At 46.9% G+C, this 27,870-nt stretch overlaps 1 protein-coding gene across 5 annotated transcripts in view; it reads right to left on the reverse strand.

Annotated features, from left to right (window-relative positions):
• The window catches only part of LOC132394242 (A disintegrin and metalloproteinase with thrombospondin motifs 3-like), a 518,265-nt gene that overhangs the window by 107,034 nt on the left and 383,361 nt on the right, over window positions 1-27,870 (reverse strand). For all 5 annotated transcript variants that reach the window (XR_009512231.1, XM_059970122.1, XM_059970124.1 and 2 more), the window contains exons 6-8: window positions 9,931-10,014; window positions 5,668-5,824; window positions 4,144-4,249 (exon numbers count right to left, since the gene is read on the reverse strand). Coding sequence is in view for 4 of the 5 variants with exons in the window: in XM_059970122.1 (XP_059826105.1) it covers window positions 4,144-4,249; window positions 5,668-5,824; window positions 9,931-10,014 (347 nt within the window). In the remaining variant the exon portion in view is untranslated. The remainder of the gene's footprint in view (window positions 1-4,143; window positions 4,250-5,667; window positions 5,825-9,930; window positions 10,015-27,870) is intronic.

The raw sequence follows: 27,870 nt of genomic DNA on the forward strand, positions 1-27,870 counted from the left end.
TGAAGCAAAATATTCATTTAGGACCTCCCCAACCTCCTCCGCCTCCAGGCACGTTGCCCTCTTTATTCTTTAGCGGTCCCACCTTCGTTCTCGTCATCCTCCTTTTCTTCACATAAGCATCGAACGCCTTGGTGTTCTCCTTAATCCTACATGCCAAGGCCTTCTCATGCTCCCTTCTAGCTCTCCTAAGTCCTTTCTTTAGCTCCTTCCTGCCTACCTTATATTTTTCATAAGCCCCTCCTACTTCCTGCTTCTTATATCTAACATATGCTTCCTTTTCCGTTTTGATGAGTTGCCTCACATGTTTCGTCAGCCACGGTTCCCTTTTCCTACCATTTTTTCCTTGCCTCAGTGGGACAAACCTATCCAGAACCCAGCTCAAGTGGTCCCTAAACTTCTCCCACATTACTTCTGTGCTTTCCCCTTTGAACATCTTTTTCCAATTTACTCTCGCTAGTTCCTGCCTCATCCCTTCAAAGTTAGCCCTTCCCCAGTTAAGCACTTCACCATTTCATCTGATTTTATCCCTTTCCATAGCTATGCTGAAGCTAAGGGAATTGTGGTCACTCTCACCAAAATGCTCTCCCACCAAGAGGTCTGTCACCTGACCAGGTTCATTACCCAGAACTAGATCCAGTATAGCCTCTCCTTTCGTTGGCCGGTCCACATACTGTGTCAGGAATCCTTCTTGAACACACCTGACAAACTCATCCCCATCTATCCCCCTTACGCTCAGGAGGTGCCAGTCAATATGCGGGAAGTTGAAATCACCCATACCTACTCCCCTGTATTTCCTGCACTATTCTAAAATCTGCCTGCTTATCTGCTCCTCGGTGTCCCAAGGGCTATTCGGGGGCCTATAGACTACTCCCAGCACAGTGATTGATCCCTTCCTATTTCTGACTTCCACCGAGACTGACTCTGTGGACACTCCTTCTGCAGCGTCCTCCCTTTCTATAGCCATGATACTATCCCTGACCAGCAATGACACTCCCCCCTTATCTACCCCCTATCCTATTCCTTTTTAAACACCTGAACCCTGGGACCTGCATCATCTAATTCTGCCCTTCGACCAACCATGTTTTAGTAATGGCTACAACATCGTAATTCCACGTACTAATCCATGCTCTAAGTTCATACTCCTTGTTCCTAATACTCCTAGCATTGAAATTTCAACCGCTTTAACTGACTACAATGAAGTTCTGACCCCCTGCCTGTCCTTCCTCATCAACTCAGAACTCTTAGCATCATGCCCTTGTTTTTAATGGCACATGGTATTACAGGAAAGATTCTAGCAGGGATAGAGCATTGGTTGATGGGCAGGGGCAAAGTGTTGGAATAAAGGGATGCTTTTCTGATTGGCTCTCAGTGCCTAGTGGTTTTCTGCAGGGGTCTGTGTTGGGACCACTTTTCTTAGTGTTAAATGTCAGTGATTTGGATGATGGAATTAATGGCTTTGTGGCCAAGTTTGTGGATGATACAAAGATAAGTGGTGGGGCAGGTGGTGTTTAGGAAGCAGACAGGCTGCAGAAGGATTTGCACAGATTACGAGAATGGGCAAAGAAGTGGCAAAAGAAATACAGTGTTGCACTTTGGCAGAAGGAATACAATAGGAGACTATTTTCTAAATGGGGAGAAAATTCAGAAATCCAAGGTGAAAAGGTACTTGCAAGTCCTGGTGCAGGATTCCCCAGTGGTTAATTTGCAGTTTGAGTCTGTGGTGAGGAAGGCCAATGCAATGTTACTGTTCATTTTGAGAGCACTAGAATATAAAAGCAAGGATGTAATATTGAGGCTTTACAAAGCACTGGTGAGACCTCACTTGCAGTATTGGGCTCCTGACTTAAGAAAGAATGAGCTGACATTGGAGAGGATTCGGAGGAGTTTCGTGAGAATGACTCGACTGAAAGGCTTATCGTATGAGGTGAGATTGACAGCTCTGGGCCTTTAATCATTGGAATTTAGAAGAACAAGGGAGGATCTCATTGAAACCTATTGAATGTTGAAAGGCCGAGATAGAGTGGATGTGGAAAGGTTGTTTCCTTTGGTGGGTGAGTCCAGGACCAGAGGATACAGCCACAGAATAGAGTTATGTCCATTTAAAACAGAGATGAGGAGGATTTTCTTTAGCCAGAGGGTAGTAAATCTGTAGAAATCATTACCACAGGCAGCTGACGCCAAGTCATTGGTTACATTTAAGGCTGAGGTTGATAGCCTCTTGATTAATCAGGGTGTGAAACTGGAAGAAGGTTGAGAGGGAAATGGATCAGCCATGATGAAACGGTGCAGCAGACTTAATGGGCTGAATGGCCTAATTCTGCTCTTATGTCCTATGGTCTAATCAGACCACCTCCATTTTCATCCAAATCATTAATAAATACTGCAAATAACAGAGGTCCTACCAGTACAACAGAACAGCAATGGTCATAGACTTCCAGTCAGAAAAGCATAACCCTCTGTTTTCTATAACCAACCAATTTTGTATTCAATTTACCAAATCTTCTCAACCAACCTGCCAGAAGGGACCCTGGCAAATACCTTGCTAAAATCCATGCAGACAATATCCACTGCCTATCTTCATCAGTCATCTTTATCACTTCCTCAAAAACCTCTTATCAATTTTATGAGACAGGAATTCCCTGTATAAAGCCATGCTGACATTGCTTAATATATCCATTTTACAAATGTGAGTAAATTTGTTCACCAAGAATCTTCCTCAATAACTGATGTGAGGCTCACCAGATTATTTTCCAGGTTTGTTCCTGTTGCCTTTCTTACACAAAGAAACACAACTCTAGCCATCCATAAGTAGAGGATACAAAGACCTCTGCCAAGGCTCCAGCAATCTCCTCCCTTGCTTGCCTTGTTATCCTGGGACAGATACCTTCAGGGTCTTGGGAGTTATCTACTCTAATGCTTTTTAACACATTCTCCCCCTGAATAATGACATGCCCTAGAATAACAACATACCTCTTCGTAAACTTACCATCATTCTTCACCTTTCCTTGGTGAACAATGATGTAAAGTACTGCCAGAACCTCACCCACTTCCATAGCTCCACACTCGAAGGCTTAGTACACGTTTTCTCTTTAAGGCAATAATCTTCAAAGAGGCTTTCTGAAAAAGTGTGATGAAAGGACTTGCATTACAGGAATTTTGTTAAGTAATGCAACTTCTCTGCAGAGTCACTGTAGAATGATCCCAAGTTTTCCCAATTTTCCCAAGTAGAATGATCAACCCTGGACAACTGTGAGAAACTGAACAACAGGAAATGTTCAAATGAAAATCTAATTTGATTCAGAACATCGAGCAGCACAGCGCAGGAATGAGCCTCTCAGTCCACAATATCTACAGTGGCCAATTATGCCAATTAAACTCATCCGATTTCCCAGAATATGGTCTATATTCATCCATTTCCTGCCTGGAAATGGTTCTTAAACATTGCTATTGTATCTGTTTCTGTTATTCCCCTGGAGGTCCAGGCATTTACCACTCTCTGTATTAAAACACTTGTACCTTAAGTCTCATCTAAAGTTTCCTCTTCTCCCCTTAAAGCTACACCCTCTCATATTTGGCATTTCCAACCTGGGATAAAGACTCTGACCATCTCCCTATCTCTGCCTTTCATAATTTTATTTACTGTACCTCAATCAGCTCTCTCCTGCTCTTTTTGTGGTCTGTTAATAAGAAGAAATGTAGTTTCCAAATTAACGTAGCCATACGTCACATGCAAGCAGAGAATCACATTGTCTATGAAAGCCGCTTTGATTAACGTGTCCAGTGCAGGCTCTTTGAAAGTAATACATTAGACCCAAGAATTCTACCACCTCTCAGCCTTATTGCAATCAATTAATCAAGTTAAAAAGTGCAAAGGTTGCTTTGAGGTCATGCCAGTACTTTATAAATGCAACTCCTTGGTTTTGCCTGTCTTTCAGTGTTCAGGAAGTGACTAGGTTTGATTGTTTGCAGAGGGAACCCACGTAATTCCATGTAAACCCATGACATCGTTACATTGCAAGTGATGACAAGTGACATTGTAGCCAACTCAAGAGCAATAATGTCATTTAACCCATAGACTGCTGCTGAAATAATATATTTTACTTGGACTGGAGGTGACTTTATTACGTGAATATTTAAACTTACACATGACCAGTCTCGTGTGCTACAACAAATGCCGAAGAGAACCCATCTTCATGGTTTAAAGTACAGCTACGAACTGGGTGACACATTCCAGTCACTGGAGCATATCCTACAGCAAGGAGTTGGGACAAAAAACTAACATGAATAACATTAATAACAAATTGTAATCATTGAGTAGTCAGAGGATTGGAAACGAGGTATATGTAAATAAAACAGAGCTGTTTTTACTCTGCACTGTAGAGTGTCAATGCAATCAAGCTTTATTATTAACACAGTACCAGTGTAATACAGGCGTTACCTCTCAAAACACCATGTCAACATAAGACAGCTTTTGTTTTATTGCATTGACAGTGTAAGACTTTTTTTTCCAAACTCTTCATGTCCACTATCGACCATTCTAATTTTTGCAGTTTCGTTCCCTGTTACTTTTGGAACACAATAAATAAGAGCAATAGTAGGTGAAGTGACTCCAAACTTACTCAACAATTAAGCTGAGGAACCTTGACCTTTGCTTTGCTTTATCAGTTCCTTGTAATCCTCAATTTTCCTAAAATCAAGTACCTTGTCTATTTCAGACTCATCACATCAGACTCTTAGCTTTTCCTGACAAATTAACAACCTAGCAGTCACCCTATTTCTCATTAGTTTTATGCTTCAATCCCCAAATGTATTCAAACTAATCTATAACTTGATTTATTGTTTAGCTATCACCACCCTTGGTTTGACTGTGCATGATAACCGAGACTGTGGATAAACTGAAACATGGTACAATGATATGATTAGTAGCAACTGACAAGCATTTAGTAGAATTTGATGGAAATCAATGATAGCAGAGTTATTACTAAACATCAGGTTTTTTACAAAAATATAGTCTGGGATTGTGTGAACTGGCAGGATTATTGTTACAGGCCCTGAGAAGACTCTTTTGAACTGCTGCTTTTCTCATGTTTCTAATCCTTGTTTGGTAGGATTAGGTTGAAAATTCTTGGATACTTCTTTCCATGTCCCCAGTCCTTTGTGTTGACCGGATTCAGGAACAATGGCCACCAGCTACTACAACCATACCAGATATATCCTTCCTTTGTAATAACCAAAAGAGCTACTTTATCCCTCTGTCACTTTATTGAATATATTCTGTCATTTCATGTTCATGCCCTATCACAGTTAGGTTACCAGTTCACATCATTATGGGGTCTGGCCCTGTCACAGGGTGACCCTTGTGGAGCTGCTTTTTCATTGTTGACCAAAACCTACTGATACAATATCTGGCTATATTAGAATATGAATGCATCCCACTGTCATAGGACTTGGCTCTGTTATGAAAGGACTTGCTCTGCCTTCTGCTAACTACATTCAATTGTTATGAGACTCTGTCTCTACTTTAACTGGCATAAACTGAATTAACCATGGAAGGTGTGGAGAAGAATACTCAGCAAAAACCTCCACCGTCAACTGATTGTGCCTTATTTTTACATCAAGCCATTAATTGTTCATTTCCCCATAGACACCAATAGTCTTGCACAGTACCTTGCATACCCGCTGGGCCAAAATCTTGCCTTGTTAAAAAGATTGCATGATCGTGGTGCTCTGAGTGGTTTAGGTCTGATCTTTGTTGAGAGGAGGCCCAACGGCAAACATTCTCCAGACTTCGAGATGGATTTCCTCTTTCAATCAAGCTGATGGACTGATCAAAGAATGTTTACTTGCATTAGGATTGCTTCAACATGTCATATCACCTCATTCCACAAAGTTGGATATATCGTTTAAAGTCAAGTTTATTATCATGTGCACAATTACCACTGTGCACAGGTGCACTGTTAAACACAACTGCGGCCGCATCCCAGGCACCAAGCAGCATACACAAGCAAAACATAAATTAGACCCAACTCATTTACAAGATAAAATTATTAGAACAAAAAATGGCCATAAGTAATCAGAGTTGTCATAGTGTTGCTAAACTGTAGTAATAATTAGAGCTTTGCTAGCTGGTTGGAGAACCGTTCTGGGATCTAGACGATGAGGGATTTCAGGTTTTTGTACCTACTACCTGATGGCCTAGATGGTAGATATTGTTGCCTATCTAATATTTCAGTAATATTGTAAATATATTAATTGATTAAGTATTCTTTGTTGTTTAAATAATGCAATGCAGGCTGTATGTAAAAGTACATAAATAGCATACATCATTACGCCACCACGTCATATGTACGCACCTCACTTAAAGTAAAAACAAAGTTAAACTTTTATTGGCAAACATGAGGAAATCTGCAGATGCTGGAAATTCAAGCAACACACACAAATTGCTGGTGGAACGCAGCAGGCCAGGCAGCATCTATAGGGAGAAGTGCTGTTGACGTTTCTGGCCGAGTCCTTTGTCAGGACTGGCTGAAAGACAGATGTGTTCCGTTTCAAAATGGATAATTGGTTCATGTATATTGAGCAAACTGAGTAGAATTTTGATGCAAATAAATATCCCACGAGAAGCGTGTGCATTGGATTTAAGGGCATACAGATTTCTTAGAAAGCTAACTGCTCCAACCAAACCAGCCAAAATGAGTTTTGCTGATATTGTGAAAATAATGCATGAACATTTAGAACCAAAACTATTGTTGATTGCAGAATGCTTTAGGTTTCATAAGCAGAATCAAAAAGGAGGGAAGTCCATTTCAGCGTACATGGGTGAATTGAAGGGACTGCCTGTGTATTGTCAGTTCAGTAATGGGTTTAATGAAGCACTAAGACAGCATTTAGTTTGTGGAATTTTACAATAAATTATTCAAAAATGGCTCCCAACTGAAGCACAACTTACATTTAAAAGAGGTTGAAGTAATTTTATCAATAGAAACAGCAGACAGACACAACTGAGTTGCAGTCAGGAATTAATGTGAGTGTAAAAAAAACTGCAACATCTAAACAGGAAAGAAATTGACAAACAAATTGTGTTCCTGTTGTGGCAGGGACTCAAACACCAGATCAATGCAGATATAAAGGCCAAATTTGCAGAAAATGCAACAAAGTAGGGCACATATAAAGAGCATGTCAGGCAGAAAGCACTAAATAAACTGCACAGGGAAGAGAAAAAGATAAGAAGTCAAGTTGAAGTTTGAGAAAGAGCACTAATCTGCATGCTGATGATGAAAAGTCTGATTATGATGAGAGTGACACAGGACTGTGTAACCTTATGTAAAAACTAACAAGGGAGATGAAAAGCTCCCTTGTCAGGAAAGATGCTGTCCCACAAGAGTAAGAAAGCTTCCCCAGTGATTTAATCTTTAGGTCTGAATGGGACAGTTCAAAGTTTACCATGCTGTAAATGTCTGCCTAGTAGACTCAACCTGTAAATTAACCTTTAGGGAACCCTGCACAAATTCCACACATTCACTACTCTCTGGCTGAAGAAATTCCTTTTGTCCCTGTTCTAAAAGGGTGACCCTCTATTCTGAGGCTGTGTGCTCTATCTAGTCTTAGACTCTTCCACCATAGGAAACATCCTTTTAACATTCACTCTATCAAGGCCTATCACCATTCAATAGGTTTCAATGAGGTAACTCCTCATTCTTCTGAATTCCAGTGAATACTGGCCCAGAGCCATCAAATGCACTTCATATGACAAACCATTCAATCCTGGAATAATTTTCATGAACGTCCATTTCAGCACATCATTTCTAAGATTAGGGAACCAGAAATGCTCACAATACTGCAAATGAGGCCTCACCAGTGCTTTGTGAAGTCTCAACATTACATCCTTACTTTTACATTCTACTCCTCTTGAAATGAATGCTAACATCACATTTGCCTTCCTCACCACAGATTCAACCTACAAATTAAACTTTAGGGAATCCTGCACAAGTCTCTTTGCGCCTCAGTTTTTTGTATCTTTTCTCTAGTTAGAAACTGACCAGCTCTTTCATTTCTTCTACCAAGATGCATGACCATATACTTCTTGACATTGTATTCCATCTGCCATTTCTTTGCCCATTCTCTTAATCTTTCTAAGTCCTCCTGCAGTCTCTCTACTTCCTCAAAACCACCGTCCCCTCCACCCATCTTCATATTGTTTGCAAGATTTGCAACAAAGCCATCAATTCCATTATCCAAATCATTAACATATAACATAAAAATCATCAGTCCCAACAAAGACCCCTGTGCAACACCAGAAGCCACCAGAGCCAGTCAGAAAAAACTCTCCACCTGGTATCTGTAAAAGGTGCCACCAACTGTCTCCAGTCATACCAAAGGGTTTCGGCCCAAAATGTTGAATATACTTTTTTCCATAGATGCTGCCTGGCCTGCAGAGTTCCTCCAGCATTTTGTGTGTGTTGCCTTCATTATCCAGTGTATATCTAGTTCACTGTGACATCCATTTCTCCTGTAGACTAAAGTGGAGTTTCTCCAAGACAGGACGAATTCCTTGTGTAGTGCCGAGGTAAGACAAGACAGGTCAGTAGTCTACAGCCTTGGCTGCCTCTAACTCCAACAGCAAGTCCCCTAGCTCTCTCAGACATTGGGGCTCCCTGCTAAAAATCTTGGGAAAGGACTTGAGTTTGGCAAAGAGAACAGTCTTTGTTGTCTCTGCGGATCTGTATCACTTCCAATCTTTGCCTGACTAAATTGAGATCAGAACTGGGGTGTTTGATGTGAACTGGCCTTAATCTGCTTGTGTCCTCAGCAGACTTGCAACCCAAGCCACTTCACCAGCAGGACACGTCTTCACTAGGCCTGAGGCTGAGGTCTTCAGTGGCACTGGAGAATGGGCACTTCCAAGCCCAGTAATCTTCTGGCTTATTATCAAGTTTGGTGAGTCCAGCCATCAACAGCTCATGACAGGCTAGGAAACTAGCAAGATCTGACACATTGTGATTAGGTTGGGTTCATCGGGGGTGTGGTGCACCTTACAGAGAGGCTGAGCAGCGTCACCACCTGTGACATGCCGTGGTACATAGGAGCCTTGGAGTTTACTGCTACATGGCAGCACATCTCCTTCACATCAACGGGTGAGCGAGTGGCTGGTCATTGGACGTTTTGAGATATCTGCCTATTCAGGTGAACATGTGAGGGAGGCGATCTCTGTTCTATCCCATTTGGGGAAGAGATGTCAAGCTCCATGCTTGCCACTGATCTGCTAGACTGCTTGATAAACCAGATGATCGTAGTTAACACACTGACCTGGTTTCACTTCACTGTTTCCAGCATTTTAACTTTTTGTAAGACGGGAGCTTGCAGAATCAATGACTTATCCACCACGGATGGAATCACCACAGACAGTGTCTTTTTACTAATCTGCCCTTGCTCGAGAGTTACCCTGTTTCTAAAGCTATGCAGATAGGTAAACTTTATTGTTTACCAATGCATCCCAGTACACAAGGAGCCAATGTAAAAAGACACCACATCGTGATGTTCTCATGACAGGTTACTTCAAATATTGCTTGAAATTTCTTCAATTTCTAACTACAAGCGATTAAGGAAATGTACAAACAATATATAAGAGCCAAACTGATGATGAAAGCAAATTGCTTAATGCGATAAAACAAACAATCAACAACAGCTGCAAATTTACAATTAAGCAGTGAGATATAATAATTAGAAAGAAAATAACAAATCACATCAGGTAGGACATAACAAGGGCAAACAGTGCAATAATGCTCCATTATGAACTTGCAGCAATCTAATGCTGTTGCACATTGACTCAATGCAGTTCTAACTCATTGTTTTCTGATTCTACACAATGTGCAAACAGGAAATAGAAACTTCAGATTTATTGGACAATGGCAAGCTTTGGCAGTAACCTACCTTTGCATATCCTAGCATGATCATTCGCACCAGCACAACGTTCACATGGACTCCCAGTGATTTATCGTGGTAAATCTCATTAACCTAATGATGGGAGGAAGAAAAAAAAAGTATATAAGTTATTCCAATTTTTAAAATACTCAACTGTTCATGGTGGCGTTAACTTTGGTACCTTTTACTAAAAGTACCAAAACTTTTTTCATACATAAAACAAATTTCAACAGTAAATAAATGATCACAAGAATATCTGCAGATGCTGTAAATACAAGCAACACACACAAAAAACTGGAGGAACTCAGCAGGGCAGGTAGCATTCATGGAAAAGAGTACAGTGGCATGTAAAAGTTTGAGCACCCCTGGTCAAAATTTCTGTTACTGTGAATAGCTAAGTAAGTAGAAAATGAACCGATCTCCAACAGTCATAAAATTAAAGATGAAACATTATTTTCAACATTTTAAGCAAGATTAGTGTATTATTTTCATTCTGTACAATTTTAGAGTGAAAAAAAGGAAAGGAGCACCATGCAAAAGTTTGAGCACCACAAGAGATTTGAGCTCTCAGATAACATTTACCAAGGTCTCAGACCTTAATTAGCTTGTTAGGGCTATGGCTTGTTCACAGTCATTGTTAGGAAAGGCCAGGTGACGCAAATTTCAAAGCTTTATAAATACCCTGACTCCTCAAACCATGTCCCAACAATCAGCAGGCATGGGCTTCTCTAAGCAGCTACCTAGCACTCTGAAAATTAAAATAAATGATGCCCACAAAGCAGGAGAAGGCTGTAAGAAGATAGCAAAGCGTTTTCAGGTAGCCCTTTCCTCAGTTCGTAATGTAATTAAGAAATGGCAGTTAACAGGTATGGTAGAGGTCAAGTTGAGGTCTGGAAGACCAAGAAAACTTTCTGAGAGAACTGCTCATAGGATTGCTAGAAAGGCAAATCAAAACCCTCGTTTGACTGCAAGAGACCTTCAGGAAGATTTAGCAGACTCTGGAGTGGTGGTGCACTGTTCTACTGTGCAGCAACACCTGCACAAATATGACCTTCATGGAAGAGTCATCAGAAGAAAACCTTTCCTGCATCCTCACCACAAAATTCAGCAAAGGAACATCTAAACAAGCCTGATGTATTTTGGAAACAAGTCCTGTGGACTGATGAAGTTAAAATAGAACTTCTTGGCTGCAATGAGCAAAGGTATGTTTGGAGAAAAAGGGGTGCAGAATTTCATGAAAAGAACACCTCTCCAACTTTTAAGCACGGGAGTGGATCTATCATGCTTAGGACTTGTGGTGCAGCCAGTGGCATAGCGAACATTTCACTGGTAGAGGGGAGAATGAATTCAATTAAATACCGGCAAATTCTAGAAGCAAATATCACACTGTCTATAAAAAATCTGGAGATGAAAAGAGGATGGCTTCGACAACAGGGTAATGATCCTAAACACACCTCAAAATCCACAATGGACTACCTCAAGAGGCACACGCTGAAGGTTTTGCCATGGCCCCCGACCCAAACATCATCGAAAATCTGTAGATAGATCTCAAAAGAGCAGTGCACGGAAGACAGCCCAAGAATCTCACAGAACTAGAAGCCTTTTGCAAGGAAGAAGTCTCCCAAACAAGAACTGAAAGACGTTTAGCTGGCTACAGAAAGCATTTACAAGCTGTGATACTTGCCAAAGGGGGTGTTACTCAGTACTGACCACTCAGGGTGCCCAAAGTTTTGCTTCGGGCCCTTTTCCTTTTTTGTTATTTTGAAACTGTAAAAGAAGTAAATAAAAAAGTAATCTTGCTTAAAGTATTAAAGAAATGTGTCATCTTTAACTTTATGCCTTTTGGAAATCAGGTCATCTTTTACTCGCTTTGCTATTCACAGTAACACCAACTTTGACCAAGGGTGCCCAACCTTTTGCACACCAATGTAAACAGTCAACTTTTCAGGCGTTAGATGCTGCCTGGTCTGCTGAGTTCTTTCAGTATTTTCTGTGTAAATAAATGATTTCACTGTGGTGGGCTGCACACACAGGACTCAAACCGCCATTGGGAGCCAAGGGCAGACACGCGGTGCGTTTGGAACTACCCGCTTGGGGCGGACCTTCCGGGGACAGTCTGACGTCACAGGGGCTCATGGGAGGGGAGATTTAAGCGTGTGATTTTGAATCAGTAAAGGAATTCTGAGTTCGTCTCTCTCTGCCTCCGTGTGTTTCTTTAGTAGCGTGTTGCATGCAACTATTTTGATGACCCCGATGTTCCAGATGGCATCTGTAACCAGCGACTCAGCAACCAGCCATGAATCTGAGCGATTTGCACAGCGCGGTCTCTCTGAAGCTTCCGACTTTCTCGGCCACTCAGCCCCACATTTGGTTCAAGCAGGCTGAGGCCCAGTTCAATATCAGAGCCATTACAGCCAACGCCATGCGGTACGTGGTCAGCGTGCTCGACCAGGAGACGGCAGGCCAGATCATCGACTTCCTATGCCAGCCACCAACAGAGGACAGGTACACTAAGCTTAAGGCGCTCCTGATCTGTACCTTCGGACTCTCCCGCCGCGAATGGGCCGCGGGACTACATCACACAGATACTTATTTTAGGGGCAATTGCTTTATATACGGTGCCTATAAAACAGTATTCACCCTTTTCCTTGAAAGTTTTCCTTGAAGGTTTTATTGTTTTACAACATTGAATCACAGTGGATTTAATTTGGCTTTCTCCCCCTTCCCCCCCCCCCCACATTGAACAACAGAAAAGACTCTTTCGTGTCAAAGTGAAAACAAATTTCTACAAATTGGTCTATATTGATTACTATTATTAAACACAAAATAATTGATCGCATAATTACTCAACCCCTTCAAGTCAATATTTAGTAGATGTACCTTTGGAAGCAATTACTACCATGAGTCTGTGTGGATAGATCTCCATCTGCTTTACACATCTGGACTCTGCCATTTTTCCTCATTCTGCTTTACAAAACTGCTCAAGCTCTGTCAGATTGCATGGGGATTCTGAGTGAAAAACACTTTTCAAGTCCAGCCACAAATTTTCAAATAGATTGAGGTCTGGACTCTGACTTGGTCACTCCAGAACATTAACTTTGTTGTTTATAAGCCATTTCTGTGTATCTTTGGCTTTATGTTTGGGGTTATTGTCTCACTGGAAGACAAATCTCCGAACTCTCAGTTCTCTTGCAGACTACATCAGGTTTTCCTCCAGGATTTCCCTGCATTTTGCTGCATTCATTTTACCCCCTACCTTCACAAGCCTTTCAGGGCCTGCTGCAGTGAAGCATCCCCACAGCACGATGCAGCCACCACCATGCTTCATGGTAGGGATAGTTTTTGATGTGCAGTGTTTGGTTTATGCCAAAGACAGTGTTTAATCTGACAGCCAAAAAAACTCAAATTTTGGTTTCATCAGACCATTGAACCTTTTTCCAGCTGACTTCAGAGTCTGCCTTCTGGCAAACTTTAGCCAAGGTTTCATGTGAGTTTTTTTTCAACAGTGGCTTTCTCTTGACCACTCTTCCATAAAGCTGTGACTGGTGAAGCACCCGGGCAACAGTTGTTGTATGCGTAGTCTCTCCCATCTCAGCAACTGAAGGCTTATAACTCCTCCAGAGTTGTCAAAGGTCTCTTGGCCTCTCTCACTAGTCCCCTTCTTGCACAGTTGTTCCGTTTTAGAGGACAGCTTGCTCCAGGCCGATTACTGTTGTGCCATATTCTTTCCATTTCTTAAGAACTGATTTAACTGTACTCTAAGGGATATTCTTGTGGAAATTTTCTTGTTTCCATCTCCTGACTTGTGCCAAATGTCTTGGAGTATTATTTTGTCTTCATGGTGTAGTTTTCACCAGGATACTGACTCACCAGCAGCTGGACCTTCCAGATACAGGAATATTTTTACTACAATCAATTGAAACACCTTGACTGGACACAGGTGATCTTCATTTTACTAATAATGTGACTTCACCAGTGATGATTTGGCGTGTCATATTAAAGGGGGTAACTAACTGTACAATCAATTCTTTTGTGATTTATATTTGTTTGTAACACCCTGGGAAAGGATTCACTGTTAATGTAATGGTCTTTCTGTAGAAGCAGTGTTTGGGTTATGGTTAAAGATAATGGGGGCTTTGGAATGTGAGCCATCCAATGGAGGGAGTGTGTTTTCATGTTGTGTGCCGGACACCAGTGTGAGTTGAGACTTTTGCTCGGTGAGAGAGCCCGGAGAGAAGAGGTCGTAGGCCTCACCGGGAGCAGGGCCATGATCTGATGAAGACTGGGGGGGATCAAAGGAGGACTGGCGAAGGGGAAACGGTGAGCTCCAACTTGTGCACATTAGACTGTCTCATTAAAATGAGCTTTTTTCTTTTTTTCTTGCGTTTTTTTTTACTGACCCTTTAGTCAAATTAAGAAATATAAATCTATATCGTTTAATTGTGTATGTAGTCCGTTATTTTGTAGTACTGATTTGTAACAGGGTAACAAATCACGCAGCCTCCACACAAACGAGAGGATTCGGGTGAGCTTACATGAGCTTACATCTCAATCTCACATGTTTGGCGATTGTCTTCCCTAGACTTACGCAGCCAACAGAATCTGAGTGTTTCATGTAATTAATTTAGATAATTTTAGAGAGATCTGTTTTCACTTTGACACAACAAAAAAAGCCAAATTAAATCCACTGAGATTCAATGTTATAAAACAATAAAGCATAAGAACTTCCAAGGGTGGTGAATACTGTTTCTAGGTTACGGATCAAGAATTCTAATTTGCCAATATACATAACCATATGAAATAAAAATTCATTTAATTAATAATTAATCTGCTAGATTTACAAGGTAACATGAAACACTGCAATTATCTTACAAAATGTGGGGAAATCTGTGGGCCCTCCACTGCATGCATGAAAAGATAAATTGTGTCAGGCAGCAGAATGTTTTCATGGAACTTGACACTTATAACAGTTTCTTAAAGAACTCCGTAACTCATTTGAAAGAATAACAATTCATCATTTTTTTTTATCAACTTCACAACCTTTTTGGTTCTAATTTGGCATAAAACTGCTCCCTTTTCTATCCCATAGTTACATAGCAACAGTGTTTTCCTTATTGTGAACAAGGAATTTGGATTGTGCAGAAACCTGATTAATGAAATGATGTTAAATGATTGCATTCCTGCTTTCCCGAGCCACTTATTGAAGTAAAAAGCGTTTATTACTTAAATCGTTTAACATATTGATTTCCTGTGTGAAGTGTTGATATTCCCAGCATTTTGACTAGTGGTGGTGAAGTAACGGTCCATCCAGGTTAAGATGTTTTCAGACTGAGGAAACCTTGGTCCTTCTCCCCTTACCCTAACCGATAAGGATAAGATCGTGAGACACAAGCCATCTGGCCCATCGTGCTTGCTCCGCCATTCAATCATGCTGATCTCTTTTATTTTATCTCCTCCTCAACTGCAGTTCCTGCCCTTCTCCCCGTAACCTTTGATACCATGCCCGATCACGAACCTATCAATCTCTGCCTTAAATACACACAATGACTTGGCCTCCACAGCTCCATGTGGCAACAAATTCCAATAATTCACCACTCTTTGGCTAAAGAAATTTCACCGCATCTCTGTTTTGAAAGGGTGCCCCTCTATCCTGAGGCTGTGCCCTCTTGTCTTACACTCTCTCACCATGAGAAATCTCTTTCCCACAGCTAAGCTGTCTAAGTCTTTGAACATTCAAAAGGTTTCAATGAGATCCCTCCCTCCCTCATCCTTCTGAATTCCAGTGAGAACAGACCCAGAGCCATCAGGTGTTCTTTAGAGATAAGGAGATAAGCCTTTCATTCCTGGAATCACCTTGGGAAACCTCCTCAGGATCCTGTCCAATACCAGCACATCTCTGTTTGGGCCCAAAACTTTTAATAATACTCAAGGTGGGGCCTCACCAGTGCATTATAAAGCCTGAGCATCACATCCTTGCTCTGGTATTCCAGAACTCCTGAAATGAATGATAACAAAGCATTTGCCTTCCTCAACATCAACCTTCGGGGTGTTCTGCACAAGGATTCCCAAGTCCCTCTGCATCTCAGATTCCTGGGTTTTCTCCCCATTTAGAAAATAGTCTGCACATTTATTTCTACTAACAAAGTGCATGACCATGCATTTTCTAACATTGTATTTCATTTGCCACTTTCTTGCCCATTCTCCTAATATTGCACTTCGGAAGGTCAAACCAAGGTAGAACATACAAGGTAAATGGGAGGAAACTGAGGAGTGCAGTAGAACAGAGGGATCTGGGAATACAGATACATAGTTCCCTAAAAGTGGCATCACAGGTGGATAGGATCGTAAAGAGAGCTTTTGGTACATTGGCCTTTATAAATCAAAGTATTGAGTATAAGAGTTGGAATGTAATGGTGAGGTTGTATAAGACATTGGTGAGACCGAATTTGGAGTATTGTGTGCAGTTTTGGTCTCTGAATTACAGGAAGGATATTAATAAGGCTGAAAGAGTATAGAGAAGGTTTAAAAGGATGTTGCCGGGACTTGAGAAACTGAGCTACATAGAAAGGTTGAATAGGTTAGGACTTTATTCCCTGGAGCGTAAGAGAATGAGGGGAGATTTGATAGAGGTGTACAAAATTATGATGGGTATAGATAGAGTGAATGCAAGCAGGCTTTTTCTACTGAGGCCAGGGGAGAAAAAAAAACAGAGGTCATGGGTAAAGGGTGAAGGGGGAGAAGTTTAAAGGGAACATTGGGGCGGATGGGGGCTTCTTTACACAGAGAGTGGTGGGAGTGTGGAATGAGCTGCCAGATGAAGTGGTGAATACGGGCTCACTTTTGACATTTAAGAAAAACTTGGACAGGTATATGGATGAGAGGGGTATGGAGGGATATGGCCCAGGTACAGGTCAGTGGGACTAGGCAGAAAAATGGTTCTGCACAGCCAAGAAGAGCAAAAAGGCCAGTTTCTGTGGTGTACTGTTCTACGGCTCTTATAGGAACATAGAAAACCTACAGCACAATACAGGCCCTTCGGCCCATAAAGTTGTACCAAACATGTCCGTAAGTAGAAATTACTAGGCTTACCCATAGCCCTCTATTTTTCTAAGCTTCATGTACCTATCCAAAAGTGTCTTAAAAGACCCTATTGTATCCGCCTCCACCACCGTCGCTGGCAGCCCATTCCACCCACTCTCCACTCTCTGAGTAAAAAACTTACCCGGTCATCTCCTCTGTACCTACTCCCCAGCACCTTAAACCTACGTCCATTTGTGGCAACCATTTCAGCCCTGGGAAACAGACTCTGACTATTCACATGATCAATGACTCTCGTTATCTTATACACCTCCATCAGGTCACCTATCATCCTCCGATGCTCCAAGGAGAAAAGGCTGAGTTCACTCAGCCTATTCTCATAAGGCATGCTCCCCCAATCCAGGCAACATCCTTGTAAATCCCCTCCGCACCCTTTCTATGGTTTCCACATCCTTCATGTAGAGAGGGCAATTGGTAAAGCCTAGGTAGTTCTAAGGTAGGGACATGTTCAGCACCACTTTGAGGGCTGAAAGGCCCGTATTGAGCTGTCTGTTTTCTACCTTTCTACGTTTCATTAATTTTCCTTCTTATGTCATTGGTACCAATATGTACCAAGGCTGCTCCCCCTGCGTCTCCAAAATGTTGAGGTCCCAATCTGGGACGTCCCTGACCCTGTCACCCGGGAGGAAACATACAATCCTGGAGTCGCGTTCACACCCACTCAATCTCAACTGTTCCCCTCACTATCTAGTCCCCTAGCACTACTACTCCCTTCTTCTCTCTCTTTCCCTTCTGCACCACGGACCCACGATCAGTTCCAGTAACTCGGTCGCCATGGCGTACACCTGGGAGCTCATCCTCCACAAGAGTATCCAAAGTGAATAACATCAAATACTCAGTGCTGCACACAGCCAGGGACAGCTGGGTAAGGTGGGGCCATGTACCCTGAACCCTAACACAGCTGCGTAAGGGGAGACCGTGTAGTCTGAACCCTGACACAGCTGGGTAAGGGGAGACCGTGTAGTCTGAACCCTGACACAGCTGGGTAAGGTGGGACCGTGTAGTCTGAACCCTGACACAGCTGGGTAAGGTGGGGCCATGTACCCTGAACCCTGACACAGCTGGGTAAGGGGAGACCGTGTAGTCTGAACCCTGACACAGCTGGGTAAGGGGAGACCGTGTAGTCTGAACCCTGACACAGCTGGGTAAGGTGAGACCGTGTAGTCTGAACACTGACACAGCTGGGTAAGTGGAGACCGTGTAGTCTGAACCCTGACACAGCAGGTTAAGGTGGGTCCGTGTAGTCTGAACACAGACACAGCTGGGTAAGTGGAGACCGTGTAGTCTGAACCCTGACACAGCTGGGTAAGTGGAGACCGTGTAGTCTGAACCCTGACACAGCTGGGTAAGAGGAGACCGTGTAGACTGAACCCTGACACAGCTGGGTAAGGTGGGACCGTGTAGTCTGAACCCTGACACAGCTGGGTAAGGGGAGACCATGTAGTCTGAACCCTGACACAGCTGGGTAAGGGGAGACCGTGTAGTCTGAACCCAGACACAGCTGGGTAAGGGGAGACCGTGTAGTCTGAACCCTGACACAGCTGGGTAAGGTGGGACCATGTAGTCTGAAACCTGACACAGCTGGGTAAGGGGAGTCTGTGTCGTCTGAACCCTGACACAGCTGGGTAAGGGGAGACCGTGTAGTCTGAACCCTGACACAGCTGGGTAAGGTGGGACCGTGTAGTCTGAACCCTGACACAGCTGGGTAAGGTGGGACCGTGTAGTCTGAACCCTGACACAGCTGGGTAAGGTGGGACCGTGTAGTCTGAACCCTGACACAGCTGGGTAAGTGGAGACCGTGTAGTCTGAACCCTGACACAGCTGGGTAAGGGGAGACCGTATAGTCTGAACGCTGACACAGCTGGGTAAATGGAGACCGTGTAGTCTGAACCCTGACACAGCTGGGTAAGGGGAGACCGTGTAGTCTGAACGCTGACACAGCTGGGTAAGGGGAGACCGTGTAGTCTGAACGCTGACACAGCTGGGTAAGGGGAGACCGTGTAGTCTGAACCCTGACACAGCTGGGTAAGAGGAGACCGTGTAGACTGAACCCTGACACAGCTGGGTAAGGGGACACCGTGTAGTCTGAACCCTGACACAGCTGGGTAAGTGGAGACCGTGTAGTCTGAACCCTGACACAGCAGGTTAAGGTGGGTCCGTGTAGTCTGAACACAGACACAGCTGGGTAAGTGGAGACCGTGTAGTCTGAACCCTGACACAGCTGGGTAAGTGGAGACCGTGTAGTCTGAACCCTGACACAGCTGGGTAAGAGGAGACCGTGTAGACTGAACCCTGACACAGCTGGGTAAGAGGAGACCGTGTAGTCTGAACACTGACACAGCTGGGTAAGGTGGGACCGTGTAGTCTGAACCCTGACACAGCTGGGTAAGGGGAGACCATGTAGTCTGAACCCTGACACAGCTGGGTAAGGTGGGACCGTGTAGTCTGAACCCTGACACAGCTGGGTAAGGTGGGACCGTGTAGTCTGAACCCTGACACAGCTGGGTAAGTGGAGACCGTGTAGTCTGAACCCTGACACAGCTGGGTAAGGGGAGACCGTGTAGTCTGAACGCTGACACAGCTGGGTAAGGGGAGACCGTGTAGTCTGAACGCTGACACAGCTGGGTAAGGGGAGACCGTGTAGTCTGAACCCTGACACAGCTGGGTAAGTGGAGACCGTGTAGTCTGAACCCTGACACAGCTGGGTAAGGGGAGACTGAGTAGTCTGAACCCTGACACAGCTGGGTAAGGGGAGACTGTGTAGTCTGAACGCTGACACAGCTGGGTAAGGGGAGACCGTGTAGTCTGAACCCTGACACAGCTGGGTAAGTGGAGACCGTGTAGTCTGAACCCTGACACAGCTGGGTAAGTGGAGACCGTGTAGTCTGAACCCTGACACAGCTGGGTAAGGGGAGACCGTGTAGTCTGAACCCTGACACAGCTGGGTAAGGGGAGACCGTGTAGTCTGAACCCTGACACAGCTGCGTAAGAGGAGACCGTGTAGTCTGAACACTGACACAGCTGGGTAAGGGGAGACCGTGTAGTCTGAACCCTGACACAGCTGGGTAAGGGGAGACCGTGTAGTCTGAAACCTGACACAGCTGGGTAAGGGGAGACCGTGTAGTCTGAACCCTGACACAGCTGGGTAAGGGGAGACCGTGTAGTCTGAACCCTGACACAGCTGGGTAAGGTGGGACCATGTAGTCTGAACCCTGACACAGCTGGGTAAGGGGAGTCTGTGTCGTCTGAACCCTGACACAGCTGGGTAAGGGGAGACCGTGTAGTCTGAACCCTGACACAGCTGGGTAAGGTGGGACCGTGTAGTCTGAACCCTGACACAGCTGGGTAAGGTGGAACCGTGTAGTCTGAACCCTGACACAGCTGGGTAAGGTGGGACCGTGTAGTCTGAACCCTGACACAGCTGGGTAAGTGGAGACCGTGTAGTCTGAACCCTGACACAGCTGGGTAAGGGGAGACCGTATAGTCTGAACGCTGACACAGCTGGGTAAATGGAGACCGTGTAGTCTGAACCCAGACACAGCTGGGTAAGGGGAGACCGTGTAGTCTGAACCCTGACACAGCTGGGTAAGGGGAGACCGTGTAGTCTGAACCCTGACACAGCTGGGTAAGGGGAGACCGTGTAGTCTGAACCCTGACACAGCTGGGTAAGGGGAGACCGTGTAGTCTGAACCCTGACACAGCTGGGTAAGGTGGGACCATGTAGTCTGAACCCTGACACAGCTGGGTAAGGGGAGTCTGTGTCGTCTGAACCCTGACACAGCTGGGTAAGGGGAGACCGTGTAGTCTGAACCCTGACACAGCTGGGTAAGGTGGGACCGTGTAGTCTGAACCCTGACACAGCTGGGTAAGGTGGGACCGTGTAGTCTGAACCCTGATACAGCTGGGTAAGGTGGGACCGTGTAGTCTGAACCCTGACACAGCTGGGTAAGTGGAGACCGTGTAGTCTGAACCCTGACACAGCTGGGTAAGGGGAGACCGTGTAGTCTGAACGCTGACACAGCTGGGTAAGAGGAGACCGTGTAGACTGAACCCTGACACAGCTGGGTAAGGGGAGACCATGTAGTCTGAACCCTGACACAGCTGGGTAAGTGGAGACCGTGTAGTCTGAACCCTGACACAGCAGGTTAAGGTGGGTCCGTGTAGTCTGAACACAGACACAGCTGGGTAAGTGGAGACCGTGTAGTCTGAACCCTGACACAGCTGGGTAAGTGGAGACCGTGTAGTCTGAACCCTGACACAGCTGGGTAAGAGGAGACCGTGTAGACTGAACCCTGACACAGCTGGGTAAGGTGGGACCGTGTAGTCTGAACCCTGACACAGCAGGGTAAGGGGAGACCGTGTAGTCTGAACCCTGACACAGCTGGGTAAGGGGAGACCGTGTAGTCTGAACCCTGACACAGCTGCGTAAGAGGAGACCGTGTAGTCTGAACACTGACACAGCTGGGTAAGGGGAGACCGTGTAGTCTGAACCCTGACACAGCTGGGTAAGGGGAGACCGTGTAGTCTGAACCCTGACACAGCTGGGTAAGGGGAGACCGTGTAGTCTGAACCCTGACACAGCTGGGTAAGGGGAGACCGTGTAGTCTGAACCCTGACACAGCTGGGTAAGGTGGGACCATGTAGTCTGAACCCTGACACTGCTGGGTAAGGGGAGTCTGTGTCGTCTGAACCCTGACACAGCTGGGTAAGGGGAGACCGTGTAGTCTGAACCCTGACACAGCTGGGTAAGGTGGGACCGTGTAGTCTGAACCCTGACACAGCTGGGTAAGGTGGAACCGTGTAGTCTGAACCCTGACACAGCTGGGTAAGGTGGGACCGTGTAGTCTGAACCCTGACACAGCTGGGTAAGTGGAGACCGTGTAGTCTGAACCCTGACACAGCTGGGTAAGGGGAGACCGTATAGTCTGAACGCTGACACAGCTGGGTAAATGGAGACCGTGTAGTCTGAACCCAGACACAGCTGGGTAAGGGGAGACCGTGTAGTCTGAACCCTGACACAGCTGGGTAAGGGGAGACTGTGTAGTCTGAACCCTGACACAGCTGGGTAATGGGAGACCGTGTAGTCTGAACCCTGACACAGCTGGGTAAGGGGAGACCGTGTAGTCTGAACCCTGACACAGCTGGGTAAGGTGGGACCGTGTAGTCTGAACCCTGACACAGCTGGGTAAGGGGAGTCTGTGTCGTCTGAACCCTGACACAGCTGGGTAAGGGGAGACCGTGTAGTCTGAAGCCTGACACAGCTGGGTAAGGTGGGACCGTGTAGTCTGAACCCTGACACAGCTGGGTAAGGTGGAACCGTGTAGTCTGAACCCTGACACAGCTGGGTAAGGTGGGACCGTGTAGTCTGAACCCTGACACAGCTGGGTAAGGTGGGACCGTGTAGTCTGAACCCTGACACAGCTGGGTAAGGTGGGACCGTGTAGTCTGAACCCTGACACAGCTGGGTAAGTGGAGACCGTGTAGTCTGAACCCTGACACAGCTGGGTAAGGGGAGACCGTGTAGTCTGAACGCTGACACAGCTGGGTAAGAGGAGACCGTGTAGACTGAACCCTGACACAGCTGGGTAAGGGGAGACCATGTAGTCTGAACCCTGACACAGCTGGGTAAGTGGAGACCGTGTAGTCTGAACCCTGACACAGCAGGTTAAGGTGGGTCCGTGTAGTCTGAACACAGACACAGCTGGGTAAGTGGAGACCGTGTAGTCTGAACCCTGACACAGCTGGGTAAGTGGAGACCGTGTAGTCTGAACCCTGACACAGCTGGGTAAGAGGAGACCGTGTAGACTGAACCCTGACACAGCTGGGTAAGAGGAGACCGTGTAGTCTGAACACTGACACAGCTGGGTAAGGTGGGACCGTGTAGTCTGAACCCTGACACAGCTGGGTAAGGGGAGACCATGTAGTCTGAACCCTGACACAGCTGGGTAAGGTGGGACCGTGTAGTCTGAACCCTGACACAGCTGGGTAAGGTGGGACCGTGTAGTCTGAACCCTGACACAGCTGGGTAAGTGGAGACCGTGTAGTCTGAACCCTGACACAGCTGGGTAAGGGGAGACCGTGTAGTCTGAACGCTGACACAGCTGGGTAAGGGGAGACCGTGTAGTCTGAACGCTGACACAGCTGGGTAAGGGGAGACCGTGTAGTCTGAACCCTGACACAGCTGGGTAAGTGGAGACCGTGTAGTCTGAACCCTGACACAGCTGGGTAAGGGGAGACCGTGTAGTCTGAACCCTGACACAGCTGGGTAAGGGGAGACTGTGTAGTCTGAACACTGACACAGCTGGGTAAGGGGAGACCGTGTAGTCTGAACCCTGACACAGCTGGGTAAGTGGAGACCGTGTAGTCTGAACCCTGACACAGCTGGGTAAGTGGAGACCGTGTAGTCTGAACCCTGACACAGCTGGGTAAGGGGAGACTGTGTAGTCTGAACCCTGACACAGCTGGGTAAGGGGAGACCGTGTAGTCTGAACCCTGACACAGCTGGGTAAGAGGAGACCGTGTAGTCTGAACACTGACACAGCTGGGTAAGGGGAGACCGTGTAGTCTGAACCCTGACACAGCTGGGTAAGGGGAGACCGTGTAGTCTGAACGCTGACACAGCTGGGTAAGGGGAGACCGTGTAGTCTGAACCCTGACACAGCTGGGTAAGTGGAGACCGTGTAGTCTGAACCCTGACACAGCTGGGTAAGTGGAGACCGTGTAGTCTGAACCCTGACACAGCTGGGTAAGGGGAGACCGTGTAGTCTGAACCCTGACACAGCTGGGTAAGGGGAGACCGTGTAGTCTGAACCCTGACACAGCTGCGTAAGAGGAGACCGTGTAGTCTGAACACTGACACAGCTGGGTAAGGGGAGACCGTGTAGTCTGAACCCTGACACAGCTGGGTAAGGGGAGACCGTGTAGTCTGAAACCTGACACAGCTGGGTAAGGGGAGACCGTGTAGTCTGAACCCTGACACAGCTGGGTAAGGGGAGACCGTGTAGTCTGAACCCTGACACAGCTGGGTAAGGTGGGACCATGTAGTCTGAACCCTGACACAGCTGGGTAAGGGGAGTCTGTGTCGTCTGAACCCTGACACAGCTGGGTAAGGGGAGACCGTGTAGTCTGAACCCTGACACAGCTGGGTAAGGTGGGACCGTGTAGTCTGAACCCTGACACAGCTGGGTAAGGTGGAACCGTGTAGTCTGAACCCTGACACAGCTGGGTAAGGTGGGACCGTGTAGTCTGAACCCTGACACAGCTGGGTAAGTGGAGACCGTGTAGTCTGAACCCTGACACAGCTGGGTAAGGGGAGACCGTATAGTCTGAACGCTGACACAGCTGGGTAAATGGAGACCGTGTAGTCTGAACCCAGACACAGCTGGGTAAGGGGAGACCGTGTAGTCTGAACCCTGACACAGCTGGGTAAGGGGAGACCGTGTAGTCTGAACCCTGACACAGCTGGGTAAGGGGAGACCGTGTAGTCTGAACCCTGACACAGCTGGGTAAGGGGAGACCGTGTAGTCTGAACCCTGACACAGCTGGGTAAGGTGGGACCATGTAGTCTGAACCCTGACACAGCTGGGTAAGGGGAGTCTGTGTCGTCTGAACCCTGACACAGCTGGGTAAGGGGAGACCGTGTAGTCTGAACCCTGACACAGCTGGGTAAGGTGGGACCGTGTAGTCTGAACCCTGACACAGCTGGGTAAGGTGGGACCGTGTAGTCTGAACCCTGATACAGCTGGGTAAGGTGGGACCGTGTAGTCTGAACCCTGACACAGCTGGGTAAGTGGAGACCGTGTAGTCTGAACCCTGACACAGCTGGGTAAGGGGAGACCGTGTAGTCTGAACGCTGACACAGCTGGGTAAGAGGAGACCGTGTAGACTGAACCCTGACACAGCTGGGTAAGGGGAGACCATGTAGTCTGAACCCTGACACAGCTGGGTAAGTGGAGACCGTGTAGTCTGAACCCTGACACAGCAGGTTAAGGTGGGTCCGTGTAGTCTGAACACAGACACAGCTGGGTAAGTGGAGACCGTGTAGTCTGAACCCTGACACAGCTGGGTAAGTGGAGACCGTGTAGTCTGAACCCTGACACAGCTGGGTAAGAGGAGACCGTGTAGACTGAACCCTGACACAGCTGGGTAAGGTGGGACCGTGTAGTCTGAACCCTGACACAGCAGGGTAAGGGGAGACCGTGTAGTCTGAACCCTGACACAGCTGGGTAAGGGGAGACCGTGTAGTCTGAACCCTGACACAGCTGCGTAAGAGGAGACCGTGTAGTCTGAACACTGACACAGCTGGGTAAGGGGAGACCGTGTAGTCTGAACCCTGACACAGCTGGGTAAGGGGAGACCGTGTAGTCTGAACCCTGACACAGCTGGGTAAGGGGAGACCGTGTAGTCTGAACCCTGACACAGCTGGGTAAGGGGAGACCGTGTAGTCTGAACCCTGACACAGCTGGGTAAGGTGGGACCATGTAGTCTGAACCCTGACACTGCTGGGTAAGGGGAGTCTGTGTCGTCTGAACCCTGACACAGCTGGGTAAGGGGAGACCGTGTAGTCTGAACCCTGACACAGCTGGGTAAGGTGGGACCGTGTAGTCTGAACCCTGACACAGCTGGGTAAGGTGGAACCGTGTAGTCTGAACCCTGACACAGCTGGGTAAGGTGGGACCGTGTAGTCTGAACCCTGACACAGCTGGGTAAGTGGAGACCGTGTAGTCTGAACCCTGACACAGCTGGGTAAGGGGAGACCGTATAGTCTGAACGCTGACACAGCTGGGTAAATGGAGACCGTGTAGTCTGAACCCAGACACAGCTGGGTAAGGGGAGACCGTGTAGTCTGAACCCTGACACAGCTGGGTAAGGGGAGACTGTGTAGTCTGAACCCTGACACAGCTGGGTAATGGGAGACCGTGTAGTCTGAACCCTGACACAGCTGGGTAAGGGGAGACCGTGTAGTCTGAACCCTGACACAGCTGGGTAAGGTGGGACCGTGTAGTCTGAACCCTGACACAGCTGGGTAAGGGGAGTCTGTGTCGTCTGAACCCTGACACAGCTGGGTAAGGGGAGACCGTGTAGTCTGAACCCTGACACAGCTGGGTAAGGTGGGACCGTGTAGTCTGAACCCTGACACAGCTGGGTAAGGTGGAACCGTGTAGTCTGAACCCTGACACAGCTGGGTAAGGTGGGACCGTGTAGTCTGAACCCTGACACAGCTGGGTAAGGTGGGACCGTGTAGTCTGAACCCTGACACAGCTGGGTAAGGTGGGACCGTGTAGTCTGAACCCTGACACAGCTGGGTAAGTGGAGACCGTGTAGTCTGAACCCTGACACAGCTGGGTAAGGGGAGACCGTGTAGTCTGAACGCTGACACAGCTGGGTAAGAGGAGACCGTGTAGACTGAACCCTGACACAGCTGGGTAAGGGGAGACCATGTAGTCTGAACCCTGACACAGCTGGGTAAGTGGAGACCGTGTAGTCTGAACCCTGACACAGCAGGTTAAGGTGGGTCCGTGTAGTCTGAACACAGACACAGCTGGGTAAGTGGAGACCGTGTAGTCTGAACCCTGACACAGCTGGGTAAGTGGAGACCGTGTAGTCTGAACCCTGACACAGCTGGGTAAGAGGAGACCGTGTAGACTGAACCCTGACACAGCTGGGTAAGAGGAGACCGTGTAGTCTGAACACTGACACAGCTGGGTAAGGTGGGACCGTGTAGTCTGAACCCTGACACAGCTGGGTAAGGGGAGACCATGTAGTCTGAACCCTGACACAGCTGGGTAAGGTGGGACCGTGTAGTCTGAACCCTGACACAGCTGGGTAAGGTGGGACCGTGTAGTCTGAACCCTGACACAGCTGGGTAAGTGGAGACCGTGTAGTCTGAACCCTGACACAGCTGGGTAAGGGGAGACCGTGTAGTCTGAACGCTGACACAGCTGGGTAAGGGGAGACCGTGTAGTCTGAACGCTGACACAGCTGGGTAAGGGGAGACCGTGTAGTCTGAACCCTGACACAGCTGGGTAAGTGGAGACCGTGTAGTCTGAACCCTGACACAGCTGGGTAAGGGGAGACCGTGTAGTCTGAACCCTGACACAGCTGGGTAAGGGGAGACTGTGTAGTCTGAACACTGACACAGCTGGGTAAGGGGAGACCGTGTAGTCTGAACCCTGACACAGCTGGGTAAGTGGAGACCGTGTAGTCTGAACCCTGACACAGCTGGGTAAGTGGAGACCGTGTAGTCTGAACCCTGACACAGCTGGGTAAGGGGAGACTGTGTAGTCTGAACCCTGACACAGCTGGGTAAGGGGAGACCGTGTAGTCTGAACCCTGACACAGCTGGGTAAGAGGAGACCGTGTAGTCTGAACACTGACACAGCTGGGTAAGGGGAGACCGTGTAGTCTGAACCCTGACACAGCTGGGTAAGGGGAGACCGTGTAGTCTGAACCCTGACACAGCTGGGTAAGGGGAGACCGTGTAGTCTGAACCCTGACACAGCTGGGTAAGGGGAGACCGTGTAGTCTGAACCCTGACACAGCTGGGTAAGGGGAGACCGTGTAGTCTGAACCCTGACACAGCTGGGTAAGGGGAGACCGTGTAGTCTGAACCCTGACACAGCTGGGTAAGGGGAGACCGTGTAGTCTGAACCCTGACACAGCTGGGTAAGGTGGGACCATGTAGTCTGAACCCTGACACAGCTGGGTAAGGGGAGACCGTGTAGTCTGAACCCTGACACAGCTGGGTAAGGTGGGACCGTGTAGTCTGAACCCTGACACAGCTGGGTAAGGTGGGACCGTGTAGTCTGAACCCTGACACAGCTGGGTAAGGTGGGACCGTGTAGTCTGAAC

This window comes from Hypanus sabinus, chromosome 5, assembly GCF_030144855.1.
Source record: "Hypanus sabinus isolate sHypSab1 chromosome 5, sHypSab1.hap1, whole genome shotgun sequence".
NCBI classification, from domain to species: domain Eukaryota; kingdom Metazoa; phylum Chordata; class Chondrichthyes; order Myliobatiformes; family Dasyatidae; genus Hypanus; species Hypanus sabinus.